Consider the following 21,766-nt stretch of genomic DNA (forward strand, 5'->3'; position numbering starts at 1 on the left):
CTGATCCCCTGGTTGCCATGGACGTGCCGTGATCTCCCTCAAGATCATCTGCTCCATAACTTTCCCTGATACTGAGGTAAGGCTGACAGGCCTGTAGTTCCCTGGGTCTTCCTTACAGCCTTTCTTGTAGATGGGAGTCACATCGGCAAGCCTCCAATCTTGTGGGACCTCTCCAGATAACCAGGAATGCTGATAGATGGCAGAAAGTGGCTCGGCAATCACCTCTGCCAGCTCCCTCAGCACCCTTGGGTGGATCCCATCTGGTCCCATGGACTTGTGGCAGTTCTGTTGGAGGAGCAAGTCTCTGACCTTCTCTGCTTGGATCACAGTGGGTGCATTATGTGCTCCGTCCCGGACTTCCAGGTCAGGGTAAGTACCCTGTGGACAACTGCTCTGTCTATTAAAGACAGATGTGAAGAAGGCATTGAGAACCTCAGCCTTTTCCTTATCCTCTGTGGTTACATTCCCTGCCTCATCAAGTGAAGGAAAGAAATTCTCCTTAGTTCTTCTCTTGCTGTTAATATATTTGTAAAAGGGTTTCCTGTTCTCCTTTACAGCAGTAGCCAGTCTAAGTTCGAGCTGGGCTTTTGCATTTCTAACTTTCTGCCTGCAAATCTTGGCAAGTTCTCTGTAGTCTCCCCAAGTAGCCTGTCCCATCTTCCAGAGGACATAGACTCTCTTTTTCTCTTGGAGTCTCAACAAAAGTTCCCGGTTCATCCACACTGGTCTTTTTCCCCTTCGGCTCAACTTACGGGACTCCGGGACTGCCTGCTCCTGTGCCTTTAAGATTTCCATCTTGAGGAGCATCCAGGCTTCCTGGACCCCTTTACTCCTCAGGAGCAAGTCCCAAGGGACCATTGCAACAAGTGTCCTGAACAGGTCTATGTCTGCCCTCCGGAAGTCCAAGGTAGCTAGTCACCCTCTTGACATCACTCAGAATAGCAAACTCCACCATTTCATGGTCACTCTGGCCAAGACAATCCCCAACCTTCACATCCCCTACTAGTCCTTCCCTGTTAGTGAAGAGTAGGTCTAGCAAGGCATCTCCCCTGGTAGGCTCTTGCACCAGCTGTGTCAGGAAGCAATCTTCCACACACTTTAGAAATCTCATGGACTGCTTCCTCTATGCAGTATTATATTTCCAGCATATGTTAGAGAAGTTGAAGTCCCCCATGAGAACGAGTGCTGGCCATCGTGCAACATCTACTAGTTGCTTGTAGAACACCCATGGTGCATCAGGAGTGATAACACAGAATTGTAGGGGTCAGAAAATCCTACATGATCCGTCTTTGAACCTAGAGTAGCCATGGGAACAGACTCCAACTCAATAATCTTCTGTCTTTCCATTGTATGCTTTATAGGTCATCTGCTAAGGCAATGATCAATCACTCATGGGAAACCCTGCATTTCTTTGGGTTCGAGCACATTTTCACAGAATCATAGAATGGCTTGGATTGGAAGGGAACCTCAGAGATCATCTATTTCCAAACTTCCTTACAACAAACGAGGTCACTAAATCAGATGTTAGATCATCTTGCCTAGGGCCAAATCCAACCTAAATTTGAACAGCCCCAGGGATTTTGCAGGGTGATATTTTGCCTCTTGCCCCATATGGGGGAGCCAGAGAGAAAGGGGTGGACTCGTGCCCCGGAGCAGCAATCAGTTCACAGTCTGGGTGGAAAGTGCTGCTGCTGCTAATTGTTTTCCTCAAAACCTTGTGCTGTTTGCTGTTTGGCACATAGTCTGTTTGTTTGTTTAGGGGCAGACACAAGCAAATGAGCCTGAAAGTGCTGAGGCTTAATGCTATATTCATAGCTCCCATAGCGCCACTTATTCCTGTGGGAGCATGTGCAAATTAATTCTGGAGGCTGCTCACTTAAATGGTACTAATTACATCAGTCCTCTTGACAATATATGTCTGCTGTCAGCCATCCAACAAGTTTCTTGCATTTGTGAGGGCACCTTAGAGAGGGAAAGGCTATTAGAGAATCTTGCATGTGGATATCCCTTGGAAAGGAAACTAAGTATATAAGGCTGTTCAGTTGTTGGATTATAAGGAGTATAAGGCTGTTCAATTGTTGGGATTGTGCAGTTGTCAATCCGTGTTTGTTTAGGTATGAATACCAGTAGCAGCACGATCCCTTTTTGAGTCAAGATCTAGAACATGGGAAAAATAAAAATTAGAAATAGAAAAGTAGTGGACTGTGTCAAAAGGAGAAATGTGAGACTCTTATATGCAAGCTGTTAGGGACATAAGTGCATAGCATGGCCTGCCACACTGTTGGAAAATCAGTATTTTTCATATTTATAGGCATGATGCAGGTGTATGTGATACAAGACAGAAGGTAAATGGTGACAGCATAATTCAATTTCTTTCCTTTGTACAGTATTTCTTAGCTCTGCAGTCAGCCCCTTCCTACTTTCTTCTGTGAAGTGAATGTATGTAAAATTGGTGACCTGTGACCATAAAATGAATTCAGCAATTTTTTTTTCTTTGCCCAAGCATCACCTTTTGATCTTTATTACAGAGCTCTTAGCAAAGTATTGTATGTACAGGATGAATCTGAACTAGAAACTGTAAATGTGGCTGGAAGGATTCCTGGGCAATGTTATGCACTCATCTGTGCTGGTAAACTTTAGGAATGGGTCTGGCTCATTTTGGCCCAGGCTGATTAATGCTCTGTCTGGACATTTGTAGGGCCCAGATGGGTGTTCTTAGCAAGCCAAGGACTGTTCATTGTCAGCAGAAGCCTGAGTTTGGAAGCAAAGACCTTTTGTTAGCATAGATTTAAACCTGAACCTGTGTCAGATCCAGGGAATGTACCCAACCATGCAAGCATTGGATGAATGTAACTATGGTGTCTTTGATAGGTATCTAGCTTGGAAACCGCATGTCCTTAGCGTCAACTGTTTATGGGCTGGTTTGGCCTGGTTCCGTGATGACTGCGGCGGGGGGAACCTACAGACCCATGACCTGGGAAAGGGGAAGGGGAAAGGAAAAAGGAGATGGGCCTATAAACAAAACAGTGGCAATGATCTGAGGAGGAAAGCTAATTTACTAAATAAGATATCGGAATGCAAAATAACACAATACAATACAGTATAATTGGAATTGAAGCTAATAAATCAAATAAAATGAGAGAGAGAATGTCCAAAAACCGAGGAGGGTGGGCTGGTTGCACAGTCAATGAGCTATTGTTCTCTTTTCATTTCCTTATGGCACCTATCACTGTGGACCTTTTGTGTGCAAATATGGAAACCTCAGTCTAAATCAATGTAGGCACAATTCAAAGGGAAATACATAAAATTCACCTTGGTGTGGGGTTGATTTTCCTGGCATTGATGGATTTCAGACCTCATGATGTACTAAACAAAGCATGATTTCAGGAAAGAAGTGAGAATTACATTAGGAATTTAACTGCAAGGTGTAGTCATATAATTGCTGTGATGCTCTGTTTTACCTACACATTGCTACAAATTATAATGTTAGTATAGAAGCAATTGCAGTATCATTACACTGTCAGTGCAGCCACAGTAGTTGAAAGATGTGCCAGGTTTTTTCCTGATGCATTTTTTTTCAAGGGTGGGTGGCACTTTAAGGATCACTTCATTTGCTGAGAAAGAACATCTGACAGTGAATATTTTCAAAAAAGTATTTAATGCATATGGGCAGAATGTGGAGGTATACTTTTAAAAGAAAGTGTATTTTTAAAAGAGTACAAAAAAAGAGAAAACCTGAATTTTGAGGCTTCATAATAGTCCATGAAGAATGTTTTATAGTAGAAAAAGAAGAACAAATAAAAGGAATGCTATATATAGGAGCCATTTTCATTATCAAGTGACTGCAGGGAGTTAAGTGTTCCAGAGGAACTGCTGCAAAGCAAAACCATCTGAGTAGCTGAAGAGCAGAGCTAATGGGGTCTGGGAAAACTCCACTGAGAAACTGGTTTCACAAAACCTTCTTAACTTTAAGAAGAATTTTCTCACCAGGCCCTTTTCCTTCTTAATCTTTGATGGGAAAAAATTATTTTGCTATGGAAAAAAAAAAAGAATAATATAAACTACAAAAAATAAATAAAATTGAAGCTTGTTCGATACACCCAACCTCTTCCCCACTAAATCCTTAAAATCTCCCTTGCTCGCAGGGTTATTTATTGTGTAGCTCTGAAAAGTACATCAGATCCAGAATTCATCTTTGGACACTGGCCAAAGAACAGTTATTCACAACTATTTTGAATTCTGGTCAAATTTTTGGGAGACAGCTTTTAACGAGGCCTGGTTTGCCAGACTGTTTCCTTAGCCATAGGTACAATTTGTGATGGGGAAAGATCTGTGTCAGAAGTGAAGACAACTCAAATGTTTGGGTCAGGAATATGCTTTTTTAAGAGAAAATGGGAACTTTCTGCTGCAGAAAAGGAAAAACTGATAGTAGAGATGTAAAGAATAGCTGAAAGTCTGGTAGTGCACTGGATTCTGCTGAAATTCTGGAATCCCAAAATTCTTGGTTTGGAAAAAAACCAAAACGTGATAATAAATAATGCTTGCTTTAACCTTGTGTTTCTCTTCTCACCTCTGCTGTATTCTTGTGTAACTTCACAGCTACATGTGTTCAGCATTCACTATACACAAGTCTCTGGAGAAGCCCTTGTCAGCTGAGGACTTATTCTTGAAAGAATAATACAATAAAACTGAAATTGAAGAAACTGTTTAAAAAGAGGCCTAAGGATAAAGGAATAAAGCACTGGCAACTAAAGATTGTGTTTAGTACTTTATATTGAAGGCTTCTCTACAGGGAACCCTGAGGAGCAGTAGGACCACACCACTCTTAGCTGGAGATCACTGTTAACAGATGCGATGACATGGCTTTAAACAAACTTTCCAGGGGATGGAGTTGCCTTTATAAGAATGTTAGATATACTAGCAGGGGGAGAAGAAAACCTCATGTCCTAGTCTAGTGGTAGAAAAAGGTAATTTCAGAAAGGAAAAATTGCCTTCTGGTTTAGATCTGTCTTGATTCAGCTTTAAAGGGAGACTTTTGTAGATGTAACAACCTGATACAAGGCAAAATAATTTCTCCATTTCTATGTTTATAGACTCTAAATCAGTCTTTTTGTAGAACAAATTCTCTTCCTTTTCCTTTTTTTCCCTTTCCCTTTCCCTTTCCCTTTCCCTTTCCCTTTCCCTTTCCCTTTCCCTTCTTACCTTCTCTTCCTCTTCCTTGCTTCCTTCCTTCTTCTCATCAGCTTTCTCTCATCAGTCCCCCTCATCACTTTTACTCTCCTTGCTCTGTTCTTGTTCTCTTTTGCTTTTCTCCTGTCCCCTTTCCTTCACTTTCCTTTAAAAGTGCTTGGAGGCAAAGAGAGTTGAATCATAGATCATTCACATTATTCTTTTCTAAAATTTTAGCCCTATTATTACATCAATATGTTATTAATGCTAATTTAGTGCTAGTGAAAGTTCCTGATTTGACATGCTCTGCTGACATGTGTCTTACAATGAGTATATTCTGTAAGATATACTGCCTCTTTTAATTTTAAAATATTTGACAGCTCTGGGATTTTTTCACAGTGAGTACGCTGAAAGATGATATGTAAAACTGAGACTAAAATCACTAATTATCATAAAAAAATCTCAGTATGAATTGCTTAAAAAAAAAAATGTTAGCTTCACTTACAGAAGACTACCCTGTGCTCCCTTAAACTAAGAAGCTCAGGCATTCCAAGTCAACATGTCCAGTGATGAGCAGGATTCAGAGGAAGACATCACCATCACAAGAAGTGGGACAGGCAGCCTCATTTCCTTATGATTCTTAAGGATTTTTATGATGAGGATGCTTCACCTAAATTTAAATGACTTAAAATAAAGCATCTAGTGCAAAAGAGATGTGTAAGCTGAGAATGGCATCTCCAAAGAGTGGTGTATCTCATCTTAATCTGATTTTCAAAACCACTGTAGAGGGTGATAAGATAGTTCAGATTTGGTAAAAAATTTTCAGTGACTGATGTATAGCATCATTTCTTGGTGCTTTACCTTTGAAATGGTGCACTGTAAAGACCAAAATCAGTCTGGGACTAGGACATCTCCTGGGAGTGTATTCTTTCTAGAGGAGCAAAGCTTCTAGGGGTAATTTTAATGTTCTCATTAGGTTCCAGCTCAAGCACATGACTCCAAAGTTCTCTCTCTTTTTTAGTGCAGAGGAAATAAAGGGAGAGTAGTCTTTCTACCCTAAAACTAATCTTTGTGAATATCTGTCCCAACTCTCTTATTTCATGAAAAACAAAAAGTACTCTATCAGGTGCACTGTTACTGTAAGATGTGTGAGCACCTTTTGAAAAGATTCATTATATGCTTTCCATAAAAAAGCTTGGAAATGACTGAACACTTTTTTTGAACGATATACAATATCCATTTACCTTAGAGATTCAATTGTCACTACAAGAATAACATTTTTTCTTAGTATCTTCTGTTACTGTTATGTATTTAAGCCACCTACAGCAGGAACCTACTAATCTAATACATTCCAGAGAACACTGAATAATGGAGTAAGAGGGGACAGGGATGAGAGTGGAAAGACCATCCCTGGATGTGGGATGCTCATCTCCTGTCAATTCAGTATGCTTGTGGATTTCTGTAAAGACCACCAGCATGCCTGGAACACAGAAGGTATGACAGCATCATCCTTGAGTCAGTGTGAAGTCTTGTGTTAGATTGATTCAGATTTTCTCTTTTCTGAGTGATGAGAGATCCACGGAGTTTTGGAAAAAAAAAAAAGTGAAAAAGGAAGCTAGAGAAAATCAAATGTTTATCCTACATTCAGCAAGTTAGCTGTTGAGGAATCTATCTGTAGTGGAAGGAAATGATCTACAGTAATCCCAGCAATACAGAGTTCTCACTAGCAAGAGTGACTACTAGAGCATAACAGTATTATGAGAGAAGAAAGATACCTGGGAAAACATTTAGTTGCCAAGTGTAACACTAACTATAGGCCTTTGAAATGGAAATGGTAAGTTATGCATATGTATATGCATATATAGGTATATATATGGATATATAGGTACTGTTACAGCCTACTGAATGATATTTGCTTTAAAAACTAACAGTGGATAAAGAGCTGACTGATCTCATGTAGCAGGTATCAGTGGAAAGTCAATGTTTCTAGACTAACTGTGAAGGGAAAATACTGGTAACTTGATGTTCTCCCAAATTTCCACAAGCTGCATGGACATAAATGTAAAATACATTCTACATTTACATTCTAACTGTGGATAGAATTCCTGGATTGGTGGAATACTGCATAAGATGGAGAGCAAGAAAGTAATTTTAAACAAAATATGTAAGTGACAACGTTGTTGTCGTTACTATTTCTGCCATTTGTGCTGGATCTCATTGTTCCAAACCTTCTGAAGAATTCTCCAAGCACCACAAGGGTTAGCTCAAAGTTTGGCGTGGCAATAGCAGAAAGAATAGGTATTAAAATGTCCACCTTTGTCAGAGATCTTGTTAAAAGACTGCAGGGGAGAGGAATGGCTTTTGTCTTCCCTTTCCTCTCAGTGCATCCTTGGATATAGCACTGGCACATGGTGCCAGCTGTGACCAATAGATGTACTTTCAGTCTGGCAACTTATTTTTGGGATGCATTGAGCTGTTAGTTAGATAGTAAAGAACTAACCTTTTATATGCTTGTGTAAATTATTCTGTAGCTGGAAAGCAAACATTACAATCATTTTCTTTCCCTTGTGTGCTGTTTCTTCTTGTATATTAGGAGCAGATAGGAAAGTAGCACAAGACATTTGTAAGTGAAGGCCAAAGTGAGGCCTCAGTTCTTCAAGAGGTAGTAAGAGATATAAAGGACAAAGTTGCAAGATGAGATTATTTTACTGACATGGGCATTTCCTTTTATTTTTTGGCAAGGCAGTTCTGAACCAAGGCCAAGCATATGGGTTTGCTGTATAGTCCTGCTTCAAACCTATCAGCTAAAGGCAGGAAGATTTTGCTAGTCCAAACTATTTCCCTGATAGAAAGCTATGGACCTGTTGATGTTGTTAAAGATTGGAGTGATCATTTATATGTCTACAGTTGATCAACATTAGCTCTTGATTGCATGAAGAGGTACCCTGATGTGCTTGAGCTTCTTTTATTCTTCTTCGTATATCTTTCAGGAGTCCTGGACAGTATGGGTGAATTCAACTGTTTCTGATTTCTGTATTGGCTTTTGGGGCTTTTGGCAATGGCTTTTACAGTCCCCTTTCCTCTGAGCTGAGTACCTCAGCTGCAGCTGATAATCTGTCTGTAAATTCATCTGCACAATGAAACAGGAAAAATATCTGATTTCATTGCTAGGCATAAACAAATGTGGAATATCTTTTTTTTTTTTTTATTGAAAGTCATGAACTGGGAGGATAAATACAGCCTGCTGGCAGATCCTCAGAAAAGTAATTCATCTAGCACAATTTCAGATGTAGCTTCACACACAGATCAAAGTAGACCTGATGTAGAAAGTCTTCAGAGAGTCCTAAGGATCTGTGTCCCATTGGTGAGAGTACTGCCTGGGCTGGGTTCACTCTTGGCTCCTGTCCTGGCTCCATTTTCCTTTGGAAGCAGCTGGCTCTTGATGGTCCTTGACAAGCATAACAGGTAACAGATATTGAAGGAATAAGGTACTAAACATTATATGGAAATGATACCAAACGCCGTATGCAGAAAGATAAATATTGTGACTGCAGAAGATAGATGTATTATGATATGTACAATTGGGCAAATGAAGGAATGGGTCTTTTTTTTTCTCACATATATTTGTATATTCTATAAATACTTAGTTCTCTGCATGTGCTGAAAAATTAGGGATTCATTTCCATTGTCTCATTAAACCAATTCCTTAATCTATCTGGCCTCACTGACTACAAGTGTGCTATTATCTATTGATCTGGTAAAACAATGCATAAATAAACGTTACTTCAGTGGTATGACAGGAAAGAAGTGAATAGGTAGACAGGTCTATTCACAAAAGAGTATTGTGTTGACACTGATTGGAAGTACGAGAAATGACTGCTTATTTTCAAAGTCTTTGAAATCCTTTTGCTGGGCTGAATATTTTCTAGTTTTGCTCATACTTAATGATTCTTCCTGCTTGAGCAAACTCAAGGAACACAGACGCATAAATAGTCATGGCCCTAGAAGAGGACAGAGGAAGCAAGCACAATTCTGTAAGATGTAAGAGAATGGTCTTCACTTTGCCTCTGATTCTAGTTAGCTATGGGACCATTGTGTGACTGAAGTCACAGAACCTGTGCTCTTGATTCCATTTCCCATCTTGTTTCTGTTTTGTCTAGTTATGGCTGGGATTTTTTTGAGTAGGAGATGTCCTATCTGATAAGTTTAAGCAGCACTGCAGTGACAGCTGGGCATTGAGAGATTCACTTTCACCAAATCTGACAATGGAACTGTATTTTAAACATTCTCAGTGGCTTCCATGAAGATTTATGGAGCACTGAAAGGGAGAAACCCAGTGTAACGTCCTAGCTTAGAGGAAGACTCTGGTCATTTGTTATGTTTGGCTTCTTGTCTGTCCAGTCAAGAAAAAAGTGGCTTAAAACCAGACATGGTGTGTTGGGTTTTTTCCTCAGCCTGTGGTTAAGGGACAGGATAAGGGAAAGGAATTTAGGGCATGTAGAGACAGGAAGCAGAATTATTGCAGTGGGACCATGTGGAATAGTTGGATAAAACTCAGTAAATCAGATTTTGTTAGCTTCACAACTTATAAAATAATGCATAAACCTGTGATAATTTTGTACTGGTTCTCTTGTTTTTCAGATGTTTTGTGTCCATATGTCCGTGTGGAAGGAGACCGATTCAAGCACACCAATGGGGAGACAGATGAGATTCCAGGTAAAGAGACACACTTTTCTACTGTACAGTTGAGAGCTGAAATAGTGTAATCATATGTTTCAGATGTGATACATCTTTTTAGCTGGCATTTTCTTTATCCAGCACATTTTCAGTGATGGAGAAGTATGATTACAGGGCTGGAAAAGAATTATCTGTTGACCATGAACAGAAAAAAATGAGCATTTTTTTTAATATGACAGCAAATTAGTGGAGCTTAGAGTAGAGGATAGAGGAAAGCAATAACCCTTTGAAATGTCTCTTTTTGTTTGGGTGCTTTTTTGACCACTCAAGTTTTTGTGAGATTTAATGTCCATTTATTTGATCTTTGATTGTTGTGGGATGTCAAAGTCCAATGGCAATAGTTATTGAAGTACAGTGTATAGATATATATATGTGTGTGTATAAGAAAACACAAAGAAAGAGAGAAAAAAAGTTCCCCAAAAGAACAAGTTCATCTGGAATACTGGTGAAAAAACAAAAGGAAAGCAGATTTGTTGGGATCTCTGCTTTCCTGTGAGTTCTGATACGTTCTTCCAGGCATCTAAAGGAATTAACACGTCAGATATACGCTAAGGCTGTGCCTAAATTTCTAACCCCAAAAGACAGTTTGAACTGTTGGCAGAGAAAATCTTTCCATCAGAGATGTGCTTTGAATATCTCTGCCTGACCCAAAAATCACAGTGAGAAGCAGGAGGCTCTTCTTCAACTTGCTTATGAATAGAAATGGTAAAGGTCTGATAGCTCTGCTACACTTTAAGCTTTTTTCATTGTGGGGATTTGCACCACCTGCACAAAATATCTATTCCACTCTACTGTGTGTAGGCAGCATATTTTGGCTGCAGACTGGCTTCACTGGTGTCTGTGATAATGCTAAGTGGTAGCACTTTTTCTGGTTGTTACATCTAAACCCGTAGGCCCTGAAGACCCAATCTCAACTGCTGTCCACCTCTAGGTCTTGTATCAACCTGTTCTGATTGTCGTCCAGTCACTTGGCCGTGCAAACAGTAGAGCTATTCCACAATTAGCCCTACTGATTCTGACTGTGCCTGTTTATCATGGAAGTTGCTGCTCAAAATGAGTGGGAGGACTGGAGTGTATCCTGCTCACACAATCATCTTCTATATGATGATTTCCAGCAAGCTGGTATTGCAAATGGTTGTCTATGTCTACTCTGTGCTTATCAGAGTAGAATTTTAATTCATGTGCTAATCAATACAGTCAATCCTTGTATTTCTTTTCAAAACTGTATCTTCCATTGAGAAATATAAAGAACAAGCATTATGCTTCATATCTGATAAATTTTGACTACAGTATATACATATATGCATGTACAACTACATACGTAAATATTAATGCTCTTCTGTAGTTTCCCTCCTAGCCTGCAAGTCCATGTTCAGTATTTTAACTTTAAAGATGTCTTTTCAGCACAAAGGCTCATCATAAAATTAGATGGCTTATTAACAAGTTTATTATAATATTTGACTGAAAACAGCTCTGTCCACTCTCCATCAGACCAGAACTTTTATAGAAAGCTCCTGTTGCTCTTACATGGAGTCACAACAGTGATTTCTATTTGTTCTTGTTCCTTATGCCCAGGAAATGTTTGCCTTTTGTCTGGACAGTTCTGAACTGAAATTCTGAGTCTGCTTAGGATCATTGTGCTGCTGGAGATGGATCAGCATGGGACCAAAATGCTTTCTCACTGTTTACGTATTCCTTACATTCAGTGTAGCAATTCTCGAAGACTGTAGGCCCTTGGGTCCAATTCCAACAGAATATCATTGTGTTCTCTAAACTAAAGTTAATTGGAAAAATTCCATTGGCTTAGGGTGCAGTATATACTTCTCCAAAAGAATGTCTTGTGCTGCTAGTTGTTGCTGAAGGGCTTTTCTATGCTGCACTGCAGTTTTGGGGAGCAGCCCCACACCTGTGAGAGCATTTTGTGAGAGCACTGTGAGAGTTGTGTGGATTTCTTATGGATTCACTGTGACAGCACAGAGGGGAAGGCAGTTCCCATGTTAACCCATTCTCATATATTCGAAGCTCTGTAGTTAATATCTCTGTCTTGCACTCCACTTGGAAGCCTGACGATAGCCAAAATTGAGTCTTGCCCAACAGGATCCTGGCATGGCACTTCCCAGCTGCATGCTGCACAAGCTTGCTTCTAAGTTGACACAAAGTGGAGCCCAATAGGATGGATGTTGCAGTAAATCTCATTCATTGGGCAGGAAAAAACTGTTGGAGGACTTCTTGCAACAAGCACCTTTTACCTTCCTCTGACAGGGAGAAGAGGAAGAGGAAGAAAAGACTTTCTGTGTTTGTTTTTTTTTCTTGTCTTTTTATTGGATGCAGCACAGCAGCTCGTGTCACAATTATTTCATACTCAACACCACTAATGCTAGCCCTTTCTTGTATACCATACCTACACACAGGTTACAGCACGACCAACAGCCTGGTGTGTGTCTGCAGTTAGATGAATGTGAATTGAGTTGCTCCAGCGTAGCAAAAGTGAGAATAAAGGCTCCATCATAACAAGGGGTATGAAAGGACAAACTTTGTGAGATGAAAGCAGTCATATTTGTGACCGAGCAAGATGGAAGATGCATGAGATTTTTTTGATGCTGAGGGTGACTGTAGGGGTACAGCTAGAGAGATCCATTTTCAATGGAAAACTAATTGCATTTAAAAGCATTCTATGAGCTGGAAGAGTTGATATGTTCTATTCAAAAGACAGATGATTTTTTCTGTAGATAAACAGAACTAAGTTGATTTAATCTATCTGGACTCCAGCAAGCATTTATCAATTTATACTGTATTGAAAATCATTGCTAAAATTAAAAATGGTAGAGATAAATAAACATTGTGAAGTGAGTCAGAAGCAGGCTAGCAGGGAGATAGTGATGGAGTTTCTAGGAAAGGGAATAAAAAGCCAGAGGTTTAATTTTCTCTGTGAATATCCACAATATAAATTAGTACACAGGGATAGAATCAAAGAATCATTAAGTTTGAGAAAGACCACTAATATAATCTCATTCAACCATCAGCCCATCCCCATCATACCCACAAACCATGTCCCTCAGTGCCACATCTACATTTTCTTGAGCACCTCCAGGGATGGTGACTCCACCACCACCCTGGGCAGTCTGTTTCAATCCATCACTGCAGTTTCTGAGAATAAATTTTTCCTAATATCTGAACTTCCTCTGGGACAACTTGAGGCCATTACTTCTCATCCTACCACTAGTTTCCTGGGAGAAGTGGCCAACCCCAGCTTGCCACAACCTCCTTTTAGGTAGTTGTAGAGAGCAGTAAGGTCTCCCTTGAGCCTCCTCTTCTCCGGACTGAACAATCCTAGTTCCCTCAGCTGCTCCTTGAACAACTTGTGCTCCAGACTCTTCACGGCTATGCTGACCTTTTCCGAGTACACTCCATAGATTCAATGTCATACTTGTAGCGAGGGGTCCTAAACTGAAGACAGTTCTCAAAACATGGCCTCACCAGGGCTGAGTACAGAGAGATAGAAGTTCTGGGAAGAACTGATTTACCTCAAAAGCTTGGGAATTTTTCCATTTGATTTGAGACTTATTTGTTGAAAGTACCTGTTAGGGGAATTAAGGATCAGGAACGGGAATTTGTGCTATAAATCTATTCTCTCAAAAATGGTGGTATCTTAGTTTGTACACTCTTGTAAGCCACAGTGTTATACAGCTGGAGAAAAAGGTAAAGGCCATTACTGGATAAGGTAAAGCAGGATAAGGTAGAATAGGTCCTTTAGAGATAGGGAGGAATTTATGCGAAAGGACAGGGCTTTGGCTGCAGCTTATCTAGAAAAGTGTGATCACATTTCCTTTGCTCAGGAAATGTGGATTTGGTCTTGAGAAGCTAATACTGTGTTTCGGAGCCAGACAGACTATTTTCAATAGGAGATTACAAAACTGGGTTTGGTTACTCTTACTGTGTGCAGGTGGAAGATATGATTGCTTTCCACAAATAGATCAGGGGAGTAGCTGGAAGAAGATTAGGGGAATCACTCAAGCTAAGGGACAAAGAGTATCATTAAAAAACGGATATCAGCAATTTAAGAAATACGTTCAGGTAAGACATTAGAGGAAGGTTTAAAACTGTCAGAGATATGAAGGCCTGGAACAAGCAGCAAAGTAGTAGAAAAGGAGACAAATAAAGAGCAATGAACAGGGCTACTTCTCATGGCAGAGGGCTATACTCTGTGACCCTCTGCTATCACAGCATTTAAATGAAAAGTCACAGCTATAGCATACGTTGAGAACTGACACAATGAAATAGGATTGCATGAGGTAGAGGCAGCTTTACTACTGATGCAGATTTTGGCAGTAAAGTGAAGCAACATCTGCTGAACAGTTCACAAGATGTAAATTATGAATATAAATGAGGATGCATGCATTAGAAATAAGACTGGGCATTTTGAAAGTGAAAACAAATCTGGTTAGGATACCAGGATAAACACTGCTTCTCTTCCAGAAATGCTGATATTTTAAAGCAATGTTTAACGATACTTTGCATGAAGTTCTTACAGCATTCTGGTGGGTATGGTGCACTGTTGTTTTTGTTTTTTTTTTAATCAAGAAGGGAAATGTAAACAAAAGAAAGTTTAACTCATCTGTCCTGAAATATGTAAAATAGAACTGCAGTTGTAATACTTAATCCCTCTTATATTGCTAGATAGTTGTTTTGTTTCCATCAGCTTTTAATGAGGGATCATAGCCTACTATTAATCATGACCAGGCAGGAAAACACAATGATATTGTTTTGCAACCTGAAGATATATCCCTTGTGTATTTTTATGAACAATTATATTGTGTTGAAACAACAAATGAAATATCAAGCTATTGCAAATGAATTATACTTCATGGGGTTTTTAAACTTCAAGTTTGAACTATTTGAATTATTTTATACCTGCAGAATGTAGGGTTTTGGTTAAGAAATCTAGATGATCTCTATAATTACAAATGAGCTGAGATCTGCTCTTCAATGTTTTCCACCAGGCAAGACAGCACTCCTCAGCAGATACTGACTGCAGTTTTCAGAGTGAATCTGCCACAGGAGTAAAGAATGACTTGCAATAATTCACATAAAACGCTGAGAAAAATTAACCCTGGGGAGAGATGCTTCCAGTCACTACATGACGTTATGCATCACATACAAGCCACATTGGATGGTGTTAATGGGCCAAGGAGGAAACATCAAAGCCCTGACTCTTAGCACCTGTGTCACAAAGGCACCAGCAGAAATTGCATTATGGGTTGTACCACACATTGACCTCAGCAGCCTCTCGTCTCCATCTCTGAAACCACTGTGCACAAACAAGCAAAATGCCAGCGTTACAATCTCTTGTGTTTTGATATAGCTCTATAAAGGACATTTGGGCATTTTACTATGGAGAGGCTGGTTGTAAAACTAGTAGCTTGCAATTATAGACTACAATAGCTTTGTTTAACTGCCAGCGTGTCTCCAGTATCCTGTGGTTTGCCAGACAGGGTTTGCATTCCACAGATGCCAGTGAGTCATCAGCTAATTATAATATTCATGGGACTATTTATGTTTGTCCACTAAACACACATGGTAGCAGGAGGAAAGCAGAGTGTCCAGGCAGTTGAATATACAGAAGGAGCAGATTAACTGATGTCCCTCAGGGGACGCAAGTGTTTTTGTTGTGACAATGGGCATTTAGCACACAAATTGACATTTGGCACTCTGCATTGTCCATCTCATAGTCTCCTTGGGAATCCCCCTGAGGTGCAAATGGTGAATCCATGAATGGCTGCAGAGCTCTGCACTGGATCACTGACTTCAGACCGTAGTTGTACAGACAGTATTCAGCAAAGGCTGCAAACTTGAAGCTGGCTGTTCGTGTAGACACCAGCAGTGCTCCTCTAAATCCACAGTGATGCAACCAAATGTGAAACTGGATTGTAATTGTGGCTTGTATGAGAGATGGGGAAGAGAAATGGAGCTTTTCTTTGCAAGGAAAAGATAGTCCAACTGCAAGGAGTATTTAGCAAGTTATACTCTAGTAAAGTGGTTTTTGCTTTGTGCCTTTTCTCATCCTGAAAACACAGAGTTGTAGAGTTGTAGAATCCTCTTGAGACCACTATGCTGTCAGCAAAACGTTTATTCAAGGAAGTGTGGAACCCACCACTCCTCAAAGGATGACAGTGGTTAGTCCATTTTATGGCTTTCCAGAGGAAAACAGAGCTCCTTAGCTCCCAAGGAACTCAAAGGAGGGCTTCAAAATAGAGGAACTGACTAAAATCAGAACCTAATACAAATAGCCCCGTTAAGTTCAGCTGGTGTGAACCTATTTGGCATACAAGGACATCAAAGGAGTAATGAATCCGTTTAATCTTGTAAATCACTGGAGCAGGGAAGGAGCTCAAAGAGGCCCTGTGGCAGTAAGCCAGATGTCCATCAATGAGAAAATGGAGAATGACTTCAGCACAGAAAAGCCCGCAGGAAAGAGTCAAAAGGTTCAGTGTCAAAACCAGCTTACAGTGTCGTTCAGTATGCCACTTGCAACTGTCTGAAAACTGAGAGGCAAACTGATTAGAAAGAATGAACTGATGTCAATAAACAGAGCAGTGCATCAAGTGGCACAGTATTAACATGAGATCTGGTGTTGAAATGTGCTGTTCTAGAGGCTGCTGCTGTAGACATGTATTTATTTCCTATTTTTACAGCAGGCAGCAGATTAGCCCTTTCCCCTAGGTGTGTGTGTCTGATTGTTTATTCGCATATTGCTTATTGACTTTACCTCTTTCTCTCTTCTCTCTCTCTTGTGTTTGCTTTGGTCTCATTTTCTTATTCATTTTTCATTCCTCTTATCTTTCCTGAGTTGTTATCTTTCTTTTCCTGGGTAAGGGTATGAAGTGATTATTTTTATCCCTCCTTGTTTTTGGCTGAAGCTTTAGGTTGATGCTTGCAGTACAGAGTAGCTCTGTAGGTCAACCTGGTGACCTCCAGCTCACCTGCCTGTCTCCTCAGGCTTGGTACTTTTTGAAGTATAACTATGTGATACTTCATTCAATAATCCTGCTTCTGATAATCCAAACATAGACTGGTGCTCAAACTGAGGTCAACTTCATTTTGGCACCTGCATGAGACTGTTGTGGCTTCTTGATGCTTTGATGGGACCAAGAAAACGAATCAGGATCGCTGCACTGACAGCCTGAATGGTGGCAACATGTATCATGTTTTGTTATAGTTATAAAATTTAGACCATCTAGAACGTCCTCTTGGCCACCTTATGGAGCAATCACATAGAAGATACATACCTTGCTGGATGATATTTTCTGTACAAGCTGTTCCTTGTTCTTCAAGAGAAACTTGTTAGCTTACACTCTTAGCTGCGTTCCTCAGTTAAACCATAGAGCAAGTCCAAAGAATCTTGTGGGAGGAGATTCAGGCGATCATGAAGTGCTGCTTAAATCTCAACTGCAACATCTGTGGAAACAAAGAAAAAATAGTTAATAGCAAGAACTTTAAAACACTCCTGAGGTCCTTTAATAGGCTTTGGAGAATGTTATAGTTCCAAAATTCCCTTACAATCTGCAAGTAATATATAGTAAATTAATTTTTAATGACTTGTGCAACCCATTTGCTCACCACAGTACTTGATGTAGGCCTTGTGGAAAGCAAGTAAATCTCTTTGGTTTGTTCCTCCTAAGGGTGCAGACCTTGATGTTTTGGGAATAAGTTAGAAAATGTCTGCTGTATGTTGATGCTGAATTAAACTGTTGAGCTGGGAGTGCTGGATGTGGGATGAAATATCTATGCAGATTGTAAGGTGCTGCTTTCTCTATCTTTGCTGGAGAAGCAAACTATGTGGTAATAAAACAGTGTGGAAAGAATTCTTAACCATTGAAAATCTTTGGAAATAATTTTTTTTTGAAAGCCAGAAAGGATGTCCAGTAAATACTTGCTCTCCACCCCCTTTTCACAATCATTTATAATGAGGAAAGTCATAACAGTATCTGAACTTCAGAACTCTGACATTCTCTGTGGTGTATAGTACCACAAGCAAGCAATTGAGACCTGCTTACCCCACAGGGATGCTGGGATGATGTGGAGATATAGCATCTGGTTGCTCTGATGTAGATCCTTGTAGTGCCAATCAACACAAGTAGATGATCATTAAAGAAGAGGAAAAGGCTCTTCCGACTGAAATCCTTGCCAGCATGCCAGAAGGACTAGCACGTTGAAGGTTGCCAATGTAAACCTTGTGAAGTTCAACAAGGCCAAGTGCAAGGTTGGATAAGGCTATGGGCAACTTTGTATACTGGATGGTATTCCTACATATGGTGAGGGAGTTGGAACTAGGTGATCTTTCAGGCTTGTTCCAACTCAAAGCATTCTGTGATTCTGTGTTAACATTAGTGCACAACATCAGCCCTTGTTGCAATGTGATTAGGGCGGTAATATACTGTTATGGATGTGGATAATTTCACCATAGTAGAAGAGCCTTGGGGACAGAGAAATATGTCACCTCCTAAAAATATTTCTAATTACCTGAGATTTTCTTAGCTCTTGCCAAGATTTACTTTCCTATGAAGGGAAGAATGTCACAAACAGAAAAAATGCTGTAGCAGGTAAAGGCTGCTCTAACAAGAACTTTGATGTTTTGAAATTTAATTCTGTCTCAGCACTAAGCTGGGCTGTCCAGAAAGAACTGTTTTCAGCCTCCTTCTCCTTCTCCTTCTCCTTCTCCTTCTCCTTCTCCTTCTCCTTCTCCTTCTCCTTCTCCTTCTCCTTCTCCTTCTCCTTCTCCTTCTCCTTCTCCTCTTTCAAGAAAGCAGAAATGTTAGAGAAGAAAATTGGCAAGGTCTTGTATTTAATGAAAGATTCTCAAGAGACACTGTTCATCCTTGGAATTTATACGTTTCTCTAATCAGCTAATAAAAGTAATGTGCTGTTTTGTCACAAGCGATTCAGATTGCCATTTTCAGAAGTCTCAGAGAAAAATTAGTTGATGACAACTTCCCTTCATGTTGGCAATTTTTGGTAGTCAAAGCTGAAAATTCAGCTAGGAGTTTAATCAAGACTGGTGGATTCCTTTTTCATCTGTTTTTGACTTATTCTTCTGGGGTGTTGTCTCAGCAGAAACTTTGACAGTTAGACAAAAAAAACATTCAGCCCAGTGGCCTCCCCTTTGAGTGTTACCTTGAGTTCCTTGGGAGGAATGAGACCTTTCTTTGAAGGTTTTTTTGGACAGAAGTCCTACTTTAAGAAAGCTTTCCAAATGTGCACGCTGCTATTTAATCTTCTCACTGTTGCTCTGGTTTTCTGGATTTGGGTATTGATTTTTGTGATATATAATTTTGTTTTTCCCCTGAACACAGGACCAATGAGAAAATCTCAACACTTCCACTGGTTGCCACTGTGTTGTCCATCTCAGATCCTTTGTGGAACAAAGACAGAAATCTAACTCATACTTAAGGAAACAGTCTATGGTCCCTTTAGTCTGATGTTGAAATAATTATCTTGAAAAAAATATTGTGGAACCTCTAAACAGCTGTTTGATCATCCTTTGATCATGCCTCAGAGTGTGGCAGAGCTCAGTGTGAGCATCCTTCCTGCAAGAGAGAATCTGTTGAATGTAATGTTTAGACCATGTCTGAAGACAGTTTTACCACTATTTCCCTGCAACAGGCAGCCTGCTTTCTGATTTTGGAAAAAGTGACTGCTTCCTGTAAGGAGTTACTACTTGCAAGTAAAGAAACGTTTGGCTGATTTGATCAGTAGAGCAGTGCATAAGAAATTACTTTTCAAGACAAGTACGAAGTTAGGAATCTGAGCTTCTCTTCCAGTTCACTGTTTTAATTTTAACATTAATGGACTAGGGTATACTGCTTTTTGGGAGAGATAATCAGGTTAGAGATTTTCAGTGGCCCCATATTGTTTTAGTAGCTAGAATGAAGTAGGAAGCTTATGATCAAAGAGTGTTATTCATCTTACTAAGTGTCATATTTATGGCATTACTGATTAAATAGGTTATAGGGCAACCAGGAAATTACACCACTCCTTTTGTACAAAAAGTACCTTTTAAATCAAAGCACCTGAGAACAGAAAAGTCCCACCCTTCCATCCTGTACGTGGTGCAATGACTGGGTTACAGTAGCTTTGTTCCTGCTAATTCAAGTATGTGTATTCCTTCCACTCCACTTTTGGAGGGGACTGGGAAGCAACATATTGGATCTAATTTTACCTGTAGCCCTCAGTCAGTGTTTAGTTTGTGTCTTCTAACCACACCCCAGCCTTCGGAGTCCTGTCTTCCCATCTTTGGCTAAAGAGAGTTGAGAATGTGTGAAAGGGAGTTATTAACAGAAGTGAGTATGACATTTTACGTGGTCTGATAATGAAAAGACAAGGGAGAATGGTTTTAACTAAAGAGGGGAAATTTACATTACATGGTAGGTGGAAATTTTTTACTTATCATGTTGTGGGGCAGTGGAACATGTTGCCCAGAGAAGTCGTGGATGCCCCTTCCCTGGAGAGATTTAAAGCCCTAGACAGCTTGATCTGGTGGCTGGCAATCCTATCCCATGTCAGGAGGTTGGAATTAGATAATCTTTAAGTCTCATTCCAACTCAAGCCATCTATGATCCTATGATTCTATGCATTTTTTAAATCCAGGGATTACTCCGTTCAGTGCCACTCATTAGTACTTACAATGTGCTCCCTCCTTGATGGTGGAAAAGCAATATACAGCCCAAATTTCTGCTGTCACTCCAGTGCAGAATTGCTGTACAACAGACTAAATGGGCAGTGACAACCAAGTCAAGGAAGGTGATCCTCCCTGTCTGCGCTGTCCTGTTGAGGCCTCACCTGGACTATTGTACAAAAAAGACAGGGATCTCCTGTAAAAACTACAGTGGAGGGCTACAAAGATGGTAAAGGGCATGGAACACTTCCCTTATGAGGAAAGGCTGAAAGACCTGGGCCTGTTCTGCCTTGAGAAAAGAAGACTCAGAGAGGATCTGATCCATGTCTATAAGTATCTAAGGAATGAGAGGCAAAAGGGATGAGGCTGGATGCTTCTCAGCAATGTGTGGTGATAGGATGAGGGGAAATGGCCACAAACTGAAGCATAGGAAGAGCAAGCTGCATATATCACATCTACTTTTCAGACAGCTGAAATTAGATGAGGTGGATCTCACCCTCAATACACTCTTCTTTGTTTAGTATATGGTCACATTTTCTGTAATGGTACTGAAATCCTCGAGGCAATGGATGTTTGAAGTGTTTATTACTTCATGAACTTTGGTTGTCAATGAAATATCTAAGAGTGAGAGTCATCTCACTAGCTATAGACCATTACTAGCTGTGGTTTAGCATGCAGAATGTGCATCCTAAACTCTCTTTATGTCGATGGAGAGAAACAAGTAAAAGCATGACAAAAACTTCTGCTGGTTTTAGGTGCTCTCTGACAGTTGTAGGGCTCAACTTTCCCATGAAACTACATGGCACTTTGAAAAAACAACTCATTTGTTTATTTATTAAAGGTTCATCAAGAATTCTGCAATTTTTCAGTCTGTAGCCTGATGAAGAAAAATGTCATTTCCCTGAGTGCTTAATTCAAACTTGAATGCGATTGGACAATATATATTGTATGTGACATATTTTCAGTACTGCAAGTTAAGGTGAATGTGCATCCTATGGAGCCAATCTGGAGCTAAAATCAGGATAGTTGCAACCACATAATACTGTAGTTACAGGAACAAGCTGCTTTCCATGACATGGTTGTACTCTGATGTCCCTGGCAGAGTCTAATATCTGGGACTTTGGGTTGCAAAAGCACTGGCTGACTGAGGCTTGGACTATTTTGGTCCTGGAGCTGCATAGGCCCAGG

At 40.1% G+C, this 21,766-nt stretch overlaps 1 protein-coding gene across 1 annotated transcript in view; it reads left to right on the plus strand.

Annotated features, from left to right (window-relative positions):
- Positions 1 to 21,766, plus strand: part of COL22A1 (collagen type XXII alpha 1 chain) — a 198,059-nt gene that overhangs the window by 32,951 nt on the left and 143,342 nt on the right. The window contains exon 4 of the mRNA XM_065752765.1: positions 9,811 to 9,885. Within this exon, the coding sequence (XP_065608837.1) occupies positions 9,811 to 9,885 (75 nt within the window). The remainder of the gene's footprint in view (positions 1 to 9,810; positions 9,886 to 21,766) is intronic.

Source organism: Cyrtonyx montezumae, unplaced genomic scaffold (assembly GCF_038088225.1).
Source record: "Cyrtonyx montezumae isolate F1298 unplaced genomic scaffold, pur_monq_1.0 scaffold_8, whole genome shotgun sequence".
Taxonomy (NCBI): Eukaryota; Metazoa; Chordata; class Aves; order Galliformes; family Odontophoridae; genus Cyrtonyx; species Cyrtonyx montezumae.